An 11,821-nucleotide genomic window follows, 5' to 3' on the forward strand; every position below is an offset into this window, starting at 1 on the left:
GGGAAAGATGGAGGGCACAAGGAGAAGGGGGCGACAGAGGACGAGATGGTTGGACAGTGTACTCGAAGCTATCAGCATGAGTTGGACCAAACCGCGGGAGGCAGTGGAAGACAGGAGGGCCTGGCCTGCTCTGGTCCATGGGGTCACGAAGAGTCGGACACGACTAAACAACAATCCCCAGCACAAATGACGGGCAGACTATGACGCGGGTGGGGGGCAGGCAACGTACCTCCTCCCTACGCCGGAAAACTGTCGAGGCTCCGCTGACTGCCTGCAAGACCGTACAGCAGATAGAAGGTGAACGGACTTCTCAAGATAAACTGAAACTTAGTAAAATCATCAGTGTTTAATAAAAGATGTAGGAGCCCAGCCCTTCTCCCACCCCACCCCCCATCTCTGCGAGGCGTAGGGAACGGGCGGCTGAGTGACGGGGCTGGCCTCAGTGGCGTCACCAGGCTAGCTCATAAGAACCCTCGACAGAAGGCAGCTTCAGGAACAACGCCGATGCGGCGACGCGATAGGCTGGCCGGACTTCGCCCCGCCCCCCCTCGCCGTCCCGGAAGCGGCGCTCCCGCATCCAGGAAGTGACGTCCCCCGTCCCCCGGCCCGGAACCTCCCCCTCCTGGTGATGGAGGAAGAGGAGGTTGCGGTGGGGAAGATGAAGCAGTTCCACGGCGGCGTCAGCGTGGGGGTCGGCGGCGGCGCCGGGGGAGCAGGGCTGGATCCGGAGCGCTGCCGCTTCCCTTACTGCGTGGTGTGGACGCCCATTCCCGTGCTCACGTGAGTCTCCGCCCCCTTCTCGGGACGCCGCGTCGGAGCCCCCCCTCCCTGCCCCGCTCAGCCTAGCCTACTCCGCAGGGCTGTTAGGAAGATGAAATGGAGTTTTTTGGGGTGGGGTGGGGTGGGGGGCGACACGGGCAGTCTTGCAAGACTTGCTCTGGGTCTCGCCTACCTCACAGGGTTGTTGTGACGGTAAGATAGGGGTTTTGGAAGGAAGCGGGGCTCGAAGCACTGTTGTTTACGGATTGCCCATTAACGAATAAAGTTCTCTGGGCCGCTCACAAAATAAAACGGAAGGTCGAAATAATGATTTAAGCTAAAATGTGTAAAAGACACAAAGATAGGACCAGGAATTATTGAAGCAATAGCTCCAGTTTTAACGGGGACGGGATGGTGGGGGAGAAGAGGGGGGGGGGGGGGGGGAACAGCAGCAGCAAAGGCAAAAGATGTCCCTCTCTGCATTTTCCTAAACACTTTTCTTCAGGGGCAAAATCAAACTTCAGAAGCAGGTTGTTGGATCATATATAAGACTGTGCTTATTAGGAAATTGTGCAGTATCAAGTAGTTAAGTAGAGCATTGGGATCTGTTCATTTTTGAAATGTTCCCCCTTGTGAAGTAATTTAAAACAAAACAAAAAGTTTAGAATGTGGTGTGATTAATTTTTTTTTGTCTACACAGCTGGTACGGTTGCTTGGGTCCATTCCCCCCCCCCCCGGGTTTGTTCTAGTAATTTTGTTTTTCCATCTTTTTTTCCTTTCCTGCTTACAAAAAATAGTACATGGGGGGGTTCACCTTGGTGCACTTTAGATGAACAGTAGGTTCAGAACAACAGAAAAACATAAAATAAATATGTGTGTACAGAGATGGATAGATAAGTCTGGATTTTTAGGATTCAGCTAATCACTAAAATAATAAATACTCCTTAACCCATCTGAGCATTCCATCCTCAAAGCTCTATAGCTGCCACCTTAAAAACAGCATAATTTCATCTTTATCAGAATAGCTGATGAAGCTGAAACATTTTGCAACATAAATTTTAAAAACCCTTCTTGTTAATCACAGCAAAGACACCTCTGACTTTTGTGTAGCTTGAATGTAGAAAAATAAGAGTCACATTTGTTGCTCCATCCATTTTGTTGCCTCAGGCCCCAGCCTCGCCTAGTGTGTAGAAAGTTGCTTGCCAGAGAGTATGGACCTTGGACTGAGAAAGGTTCTCCACCCCTGATGTAGGAGTTCTGTAGTCAGATCTTTGAATGGAGGCTTTAAAGAAGCCATGGTGAACCCCAGCTTGTAGTGCTGGAGAAAGAGATATTCAACATTTTCTCCCTGCTGGTCTCATTTTCCTGACCTAAATGTCAGATGCTCACACCCACCCACCCACAAAATTGCTGCTACTCTTGTATGGGGAAATCTAGGATTATCTCTCCCGCCCCCCTTCTGTGGAGTAAATAGAAGCAGGGTGTTGATGTCAGTTTAGATTGGGAAAGTGTCTATGGGGAAAGAGTTAAATACCTGGCTTTGGAGCCAGTGCGCTAATTAAAATTGGTGCACCACACAGCCGCTTTGAATAGCATTTAAAGAAAAGCTTTGGGATCTTATCACAGGTAACTAAGAGTGTATTTCTTGCATTAAGATGGAAGCTGGTCTCAATAACCTTTGAGGTTTCTCCCAGCTCTATGATCTCCCATGTTGTGTCTCTTTGGGCCTTAATGTGGCAGGCTTTGGTGCCTAGACCTAATGCACCCTGGGGTTTAAAAACACAAACATGGTTTAGAAATACAGAAATTATATTTGTCCAGTATTGCAGGTATTTACATAACTCAGAAATTATTTTGAAAGCCTGAGGGACAAAAGAAGAGAATGTTCCTTGACTCCTACAAGTCAGAAAAAAGATCCTAAACTTTCTGACCAGGTGTGGGTTTTATGCAATCTTCTAGGGCAAACCTCTGGGGCTCCCTGGCCATAAACCTTGTGTGTCTGCTGCAGAGGGTGTCAACTTCTTCAGTTGGTACTGACAGTGTTCTGTAGATTGGCATGTGGGGCATGATGCAGTCCTAACCATATTTACTCAGAAGTGTAAAGGTAAAGGTACCCCTGCCCGTGCGGGCCAGTCGTGTCCGACACTAGGGTTGCGCGCCCATCTCGCTTAAGAGGCCGGGGGCCAGCGCTGTCCGAAGACACTTCTGGGTCACGTGGCCAGCGTGACAAGCTGCATCTGGAGAGCCAGTGCCGCACACAGAAACGCTGTTTACCTTCCCGCTAGTAAGCGGTCCCTATTTATCTACTTGCACCCGGGGGTGCTTTCGAACTGCTAGGTTGGCAGGCGCTGGGACCAAGCAACGGGAGCGCACCCCGCCGCGGGGATTCGAACCGCTGACCTGACGATTGGCAAGTCCTAGGCGCTGAGGTTTTACCCACAGTGCCACCCGCGTCCCATTACCAGAAGTAAGTCTCATTTAATTCAGTGAGCCAGCCTTACTTCCAAGTAAGTGGGATTAGAGTTGCAGTCTTAGTTATCTTCTGGCAAATATGCTTGATGGCTTTAAGGACCATGGACTCTGCCCAACTGTTGCTGTACTTTGGGTGGGATTCAATTGCATACCACCATATTTAGGTCATACAATTAGGCTGCTCTTGTGAAATGAATCCATGTCTCCTAAAGACTGGTGGGAATAAAGCTCCAGCTTTCTTCTTCTAGAATGCTTCCAGACGTGCTATTTTTCAAGTGAGATTCAATCACAAACTGGCAGATCAGTTGATTGGGAGGTTTTGCACGACAAATCCACCTCCCCAAAAGATCACTCTTAATGGAGAATCACACTGGAAAGTGTGTGGTGACACTTGCTTTGGCACAACATTATCTAACCTCCCCAAAACAAATCGGGATGAATGTTCAATAAATGAATTGACTGCAACTGCCCCTAGGTTACAAAGGCTTTTTTCCACCAGATCACCTGGAGATGATTCCTACTTATCGACTTATGGCCTGGAAAGTAGTTGTTTAGAAGCCTGTGTGTTCAGGAGGAATACATATAGTCTACAACCATTCAGAGCACAGGGAACTTGAATCAGGAAAAAGACCAAATATCTCATCTGATTTGTGCCCAGGTTAGGTCCTGCTGGCTTTGATGGACTGTCAGAATTGTCACTGTCTCTCACCCTGTTCAGTCCTGTCAGGCCATGGCCTTGGGCAGCCACTGCAGCATCTTTTTAGCAACTTACTTTCAAGGACAAAAATTTTGCCCTCTAATACTTTTTTTCCTTCTTTTGGTAGATGGCTGTTCCCCATTATTGGTCACATGGGCATTTGTACCTCAGCTGGAGTCATCCGGGACTTTGCAGGGCCATACTATGTCTCGGTAAGTAGAAGCTTGTTCCTGTGGCTTTGTTGGCAACCACTGAGTCGTGGCCAGTGCTGCTGTTCCACTATCGCAGCAGTACTCTTGCTTTCTCCTCATCTTCTCAGCAGCCGCACCCCTGAGCACCCTCAAAATCTGCTCCAGGGGGTTGGAGGACCCTCCAGAGCTGATTCTGAGGGCACGTGGGGAGGGGAATTCCTAGTTGCCTATGATAACCTGGCAAGTGGTTAAATAACAAGACTGAGTTGAGATTCATCCAGGTGGTCATGTAAAGAATAAGACTGGGCTCTCCACCACCAGTTGCTCCTTCCTCTTGTACACGAAACCTGGAGGCTATAACAGTGCAATCATATACTTCTCTACTCAAGAGCAAGTTCTCTTGAGTTCAGTGGGATGTATTCTCAGCTAAGTGTGTATAGATTTCCAGGGTTAGTTTCCTTTTCCTTCCAGTAGCTCCAAAGAGCTCTGAAAATTCATGTTTGGTTACTAGTTTCAGAATGTTCTGAAGCAGACAATGCACAAACCTCTTGGCCTCTCTCTGTCTCTCGAGAGATAATAAGCATTGAAGAAGACAATCCTGTTCCAAGTGTCCCAGCAAATTTAGGAAAAGTAAACATGAATGGGGCCTGGTGGTGGGAGAGAGAGAGGGGTGCAGTAGCAAATTTGTCTGACTTATGTGTCAGCAATATTTCAAACTGGAGTAAGTCTTTTGGCATCAAGCACATCCAAACATCTATTCTGTTGACTAGAACAGAATGGTGTGTGTTTTTCAAGTCAATCTTCAACAAGGGGAGGAGCCCTTGTAGGGAAGGTTTCTGTGGGTGTTAACAGCCCCTGTTGTAATTCCTCAGAATCCAAGATTATGTATTTAGTGATATGAATTATTCTATGCTACTCAGGAAATGAAGTGTGCTTATTATTTTCCCTCCTACTCTCTCTAGGAAGACAACATGGCTTTTGGGAGGCCTGTAAAGTAAGTGCTGTTTTCTCTCCGCCCTCTCCTGATGCATTTACTTGCAAAGAAACTGTATCCACAGAAAAGCTGAGCGATGCATGCCGTATTTTAGCTATTAAGGCAGACTAAAGATTGCAGCAGAGAACTGGGACCTGTGCTTCTCAGTGAGGAGCATAACATGAAATCTCTCCTTAAGCAGAAAACCTGCAGCCGTCTGAGGTTCCAGTGTAATAATAATATTTCTGCTGCTTTGAGAATGGACGGAATGTAATTTATTGGTGCCCACAGACTAAGACAAAAAGCTGCTGAAACTTCTGAATGAACAGAATCCTTTTGGGAGATTCCAAATCTGTAATCCTTATGGGGAAGACAACTATCAGACCTCTTCAAAGCTACACCCCCCCTTTTTGCCCAGATCTAAGCATAAGGAGCAGGAAGGGCTAGAAGACGTAGATCCCCAATACATTGGGAATCCTCTTTGGGAACCATCTTATTTCCGGCTTCTGAAATTCCACCCATGCACTTTCTATATTGTGTGTGCAGCAGTAAGGGCGGGAAACAAGTTTAAGTAGGGAAAGGGTTTCTCAGGATGTTAAATGCTGCATCCAGTTATAATTTCTGCACTTCCATTACCTAAGCACAAGTAATGGCTGATGAATGCACACACAGCACAAGCACATATACACACAGCCTTGCTTTCAGAGTTTCTGGATCTAAATTTGCAGAGATGTCATTTGAAAATCCTACTAGCAACAGAATTTATTAGAAAGGAGAATGTTGTGTGTGGGGAGGGAGCAGGGTGTTGAAAACAAACATGTGAACTGGCATCTTCAGTTCTCTTCTCTCTATCCCCACCCCCTTTTCCCAGATACTGGAAGCTGGATCCCAGCAAAGTGTATTCCTGTGGCCCTAATGCTTGGGATACTGCGGTGCACGACGCCTCTGAGGAGTACAAGCACCGTATGGTGAGGTGACTTCAGTACTCAAATCGGCAGGGTCACATGCACCCAGAATTGATTTGGGGCTGGGAGGGCAGAGTAAGGCTCTTTCTGCTAATCAAGAAACCTTTTGGAAACACAAGCTTGCTTCCCAGCTACTGAAGATAAACAAGGAGTTGTTTTAGATGAGCCCTTCTAACTGTGAAAACCCTGCATCGCAGACTGGCAACCTGTGGTCTTCTCAGATGTTGTCACACTCCAACTCCCATAAGCCCCAGCTAGTTGTTTTAGATTGTTTCTAATATTGTTCTTAATGCTGTAGCCTGCCCTGGGACCTTAGGCTGAAGGGTGGGTAACGAATATGCTTTTTACCATTTCAGCACAACCTCTGCTGTGACAACTGCCACTCTCACGTAGCCCTGGCCTTAAACCTCATGCGATATGACAACAGCACTTCCTGGAATATGGTCAAACTTTGCTTCCTCTCCCTTCTATACGGAAAGTACGTAAGGTGAGTAGAAAGCTTGACTGTTGCTGTGAATACTGTGGCGTGCAGAGGTGCAGACTTCGATCAAGGGCCTTGATCTCCACCAAGCTTCTGCAGTACGTAGCAGTCTGGTGACCGGTTATGTTTATTGGGATTTGAAAACTATTCAGCTCATAGAATCTGATGGTGCTTGCAACATTAAGCCCTTCTGGACGGCAGGTTTGGTCCCAGGGTCAACAGCAAGCCCTTGTGATGAGTGGCCAACTTTATGGACTGGAAGTTGGTGGCTGTGGGCAAAACCTGCTGGGAACTTCACTTGCACAGTTGAAAAAGCACAGCCAAGTGTGCATGCACACAAAAAGCTCACACCAATAACAAACTTAGTTGGTCTCTCAGGTGTTACTGGAAGGAAATTTTTTTATTATTATTCTGTTTCGACTATGGCAGACCAATGTGGCTACCTACCTGTAGCCAGTTAATGTATTTTCTCCAGCTATTCTTTTCTAAAGTACAGCTTGGAAACTGAGCTTTCCTGTGCTGGAAAAAAAACCCTGAGTTACCTGGTATTTATGCAGATTTAAGTAGGGCTGAGCTTAAATTGCACACAAACACTTTCACCACCTTGTACACAGGTTGGAAATAGCCACCCTCCCACCCTAATCCTGGGAACTGTAGATTACCGTTCACAGAACCAAACCCTGGACAGGCTCCCAAGATTCTTTGGGGAAAGCTGCGTGCTTTGAATGTATGGCACAACCTTCCTTAACAGGCTTAAGTAAAGCCGAGATGACTGGCACAGCTTGTTTCCCCTCCTGTGCTTCCAGTTTCCCAACAACCTTCTCCAGTTTCTGCCCCATCTCCTTCATGGTCCCACCTGCCTCTTACTCGCCCTGCTCCCTCTATTGTTCTCTAAATCTCTCTTTCTCTGCCTTGCAGCATAGGGGGCTTTGTGAAGACCTGGCTTCCTTTCATCCTCTTTTTGGGGATTATCCTGATAGTCAGCCTGACTCTTCACTTGCGATGATGGACGACGCCAGCGTTCTCCCCTCTTTTGAAGTCAAGTCTTGAAAACTCTGGCTCGCCGAGCCCAGGAAGGCTGTGGAAGTAAGCTGCGTGGCCCAGAAACCCGCAGAAAAGAAGTGCTGCGTAATAACAACTCTTCCTTTATCCTGGTGGACTTTCTTTTCTTCCCTCCCCACCCCCCTTTTCTTCCTCATAATTATTCCCTTCAAACATCAAGGGAAAGGGGGGAACCACCGCATCTTGCTTCTCGCCAAAGGTCTATTCTGGTTCAAAGTTCCTGTGTAGGGATGCACGACCTGGACTTGGATTTGTAGGTGGTGTGGCGAGGACTTTGGGCACGTCGCAGTAGGCGCCGGGGCTGGTTGTAAGCTTCCCCAATCTCTTGCAGAAAGCTTCTCGATGGCACTTTATGAGGAATGATAGTAGTGGATGCTGTGGGTTAGAGTTGGAGGGGTTTGGTTTTTAAACTTGCTTGCGCTGGTAAATGGGGTTTGTGGCATTCTTGGTTGCAACAGTGTTCCTGTGACTGGGTACCACAGCGATTGGCGGCCTGAAATGACAGCCTCGTTGCTCAGGAGAGCTGGGGTTGCCTTCCGTCTTCGCTTCTGCAGATAGGACTTTTTACCATAGCGTGGAGGTTGTGTCCTCTTCTCCTTTGCACGAGAAGTGCATTTTTTTGTTTGCTTTTAATTTGGTGCTCCTCAGAAATGCCATTGTTCTGAAAGCAGCTGATTTCTCTAACCCCCTCCCCCCCCGCAAGGTCCCACCAACCTAAGTGATAATTTGGTGCAGTTGTTTCCAAGGGTGACCTTGAGCTGTTCTTGTTGAGAGTTAAGACATCTCGCTCCCCTTCATAAAACCAGTTCCCAAAGATTTTCTGCGCACGTGTGTGTGATAGAAACAGAGTGTTCTACCCATCTGATGGTTAAACTCTATGGCTTATAACGTAGTTCTGCACAACACTGTGCCTTGAAAGACTCTAGAAGCAAAACTCGCCCCAGGGAGATGCCTGATCTAATCCAGCGAAGCTGGAAGTCCTACCCATATGAAGTCTGTTTTGAAGGGAAGAGAACCATTCATTCAAGAGCCAAGTTCTCTCGTACTGCTTTCCAGGTAACCTGAAAACAGGGCAGTCTTCAGCAACCTGGTGACCACGTTAGGTTTTGCACTGCAGCTCCCATCAGTCACAGCTAGCACATACTGCCCGGGGCTGATGGGAGTTGGAGTCAAAATATCTGGAGGGCACCAGGGTGGCGAAGGCTGCACTAGAAAATTGTGTGCCGCCCACTTAATTTTGGCCTTGGCCCATGTAGCAATGAAAAGCGCAGTCTTCCTCCTCCTTTTTTTAACCGAAGGGGACGGAAAGTGCTACACCGCTCTCTGCTGCATGCCACCCCCTTTCACCCTCCCCTTCCCATGCTAATCTCCCCCCTTTCCAGTCGTCTTTCGCAAACTCCCTGGAGTGCCAAGTACTTTGCACTGTGCAAAGGAGCAGCGCATTGTCTTCCCCTTAAAACACCTGCGTCCGAGCAGGTCCTCTTGGGTGTCGGACCCTTGCCATTTCAACCATGAACAACGGCAGCTGTAGAAAGCCGACCAATAAGCTCTAGGCTGATTGGAGATCAAAGGTCTTAGATCAAAGTGAATGCGTGCGGTGGCCCATCCCGCTGCCCCTCTGCCGCTTCGCTTACACTCCCACACCCAGCGGGGATTCTAGTTCTGAGGGAAATAATAGACCAGATCCACTGAATAGACTCTATCCCTCCCTGCTCTCTCTCTCTCTCTCGTGTGTGTGTGTGTGTGTGTGTTGGAGTGGGGGGAATCTTGCAGTGATTTGCCAAAGAAAAAAAAAAAAAAAAGGAGCTCCAGGAAACCCAAGCAACTCACAGACCTGGCACTCAAAGCCTACTTCCTTTCTACAGTAGCAGTAGCCTCAACTGGTCTTTTGAGTCAATTAAAAAGTGCTTTGCTGACATGATGCAACTATACAAGCTTTGCCACATGTTAAAGTTGGCAATAGATGCAGGAGGAGCAAAGATGCCAGAAACTCCCATCACTCCTCTCCCTCCTCCCCTCTCTCGCTCCCTTTCCCCCCCCCTTGCATTCTCATAATATTTCTACATTCTTGAACAGCCTGCTTAGCAGTGAAGAGAGGTGGCCTATTGAGAAGACTTCTCTGACGCACCCCAGAAGTCAAATGTGCTAACCTACTAAAGGCACAGAGAAGTTACGAATCTGGGTTTTGAATCCCACTCCAAAGGATTTCCTTGTTGCAGCTAAGGTTGGGAATGGTGGGTAGCAATGACGGATGGGAAGCAACTGCCCTCTCCCATACCTGCCCCCAACACACACTGCAGGTCTTCTGTGGTGAGTTTTTAAGCGGTTGCTGATCATCTAACTCTGCCCCTTATGACAAAGCCACCACTTTACTCCACTGTGCACCCCAATTTCAGCCCTGCCTTTGTTTACCGTACTGCTGAAAAAAGCTGAAACTGTTGGCATGGCCATGGCAGTGGGTGGGAATATGGGTTTAGTGGAAGAAATAAATTTGTGACATCCTCACCACAAGCCCGTATATCACGCAAGCCACGACCCCGCAGAATGAATTGGCCCTCCCCTTTCAGCACTTGTTTGGTTGCCACTCATTTTTTAATGCTGTGCTGCCCACTTAACGCCGCCTCTTTAGGGCAAGGGTGTGAGTTACAATCTTCCTCGAAGGGGAAGCACTTCCGTGCAGGGATTCTTGACACCTGTGTGTCACTCACTCATAGGGTACAGCACAGAGGGTTTCTTGGTGTGTGTGTATGCGCTAGCATACAGCTGTTGCCTCCCATTTCTTTCCAGAAATTTGCTGGTTGTAGGGAGTGAGAAACCTGTGGTTTAGAGGTCATTGTATGCCACTGTCTCTGCACGCATTCTGCATTCCCATCGGCTAGATGTCTTCAGAGATTTGTTTAGGTGCCAAGGTTCTTCTCAAAGGTGTCATTGTTTATTTGGTACCTACCCCGTCGAGGCTTTCTAGGGTTCTTGCTTTTTTTTTTTTTGTTTTGTTACATTCCAGCCTCTTCATTTTCCTTTCTTCTCTGGAAGCTTCATTGATGTGCCACTTGGGGTTCCCCCTCTCTCCCCTCCTCCCTTTCCCCTCCTTTGCTGATGATTAGCCAGATGGGCCTCTGTCCTGTGAGTCGTTTCTCCAGGGGGTGCTGGATTCCTTTGTATATACTGAACTCTGCTGCTGTGATTTCATAATCCCGATGATGGTGAAAAATAAATGCATTTCTGTCTATGTCTCCAAGCAGTGGTGGCTTCATTGTTCAGGCTGCCTCTTTCCCTCCCTCCAGCTGTCGGGGAGGAGAGAAGGGCTTGTGTTCAGAATTTATGAGAGATCAGCGGCTGCATGGCTATGATCAAACTCACTGTAGATAAATTAATGTTTACTCCCCCCACACACAAATAGGTGGATTCTCATGATGAGCATATTTAAATTCTATATTTCTGTAACATTTTTGAGGGGAAGGTAGGGTTACCATCCTGTTTTTATCTCTTCTGTTTTTGAAAGCAGAATAGTTTACAAAGGCATTCCTAGTGGATATCGAAACCAAGCACTGATTAGGTTCACATCCACTTAACAGTCCCTCTAAAAATGGTGTTCTTTTGCAGGTGTATTCTACAACATTATTACAGTGGTACCTCAGATTAAGAACTTAATTCGTTTTGGAGGTCTGTTCTTAACCTGAGGTACCACTTTAGCTAATGGCGCCTCCCACTGCTGCCGCACAATTTCTGCTCTCATCCTGAAGCAAAGTTCATAACCCAAGGTACTATTTCTAGGTGAGCGGAGTCTGTAACCTGAAGTGTCTGTAACCCGAGGTACCACTGTACTATTATCACATATTGCTATTTATTACCAACCTTCATCCCAAGGTCTTAGTTGAAAACAACTAAAAATTACGAAATCCAAGGTGGGTCCTAAAAATATACATCTCACATCTCCAAAGCCCGGGTGGAGAAGACGTGTCTTAGTTAAGGATTGTGCATGCATTACTGCTTACTCTGGTGCTGGTGCACTGCTGTTCAAAGCCATGTACACATGACACTAGCCACAAACAATTTGTACCCTGTAGTTTGAGAAATGCTCCCATTTGGTGCTCAAACCAGCTTCCATCTGATTCAAAAACAGAACCTGCTGTTAGGCTGAGGCATCTTAGACCCGAGTCAGCCATTGCACATGCTCAGGTGACAGCTTCATTGAATAGGACTTTGGGAGGGGAGCTTGCA

General features: G+C 47.4%; 1 protein-coding gene across 1 annotated transcript; it reads left to right on the forward strand.

Annotated features, from left to right (window-relative positions):
• The first annotated feature begins 303 nt into the window (after positions 1 to 303).
• On the forward strand, positions 304 to 10,829 carry TMEM222 (transmembrane protein 222). The gene is made up of 6 exons (XM_079986469.1): positions 304 to 780; positions 4,056 to 4,140; positions 5,082 to 5,113; positions 5,964 to 6,060; positions 6,414 to 6,544; positions 7,457 to 10,829. Exons 1-6 carry the CDS (start codon positions 629 to 631, stop codon positions 7,542 to 7,544), a joined length of 585 nt encoding a protein of 194 aa, XP_079842595.1. The 5' UTR covers positions 304 to 628; the 3' UTR covers positions 7,545 to 10,829.
• The last annotated feature ends 992 nt before the right edge of the window (positions 10,830 to 11,821 follow it).

Source organism: Podarcis cretensis, assembly GCF_951804945.1.
Source record: "Podarcis cretensis genome assembly, chromosome: 8".
Lineage (NCBI taxonomy): Eukaryota > Metazoa > Chordata > Lepidosauria > Squamata > Lacertidae > Podarcis > Podarcis cretensis.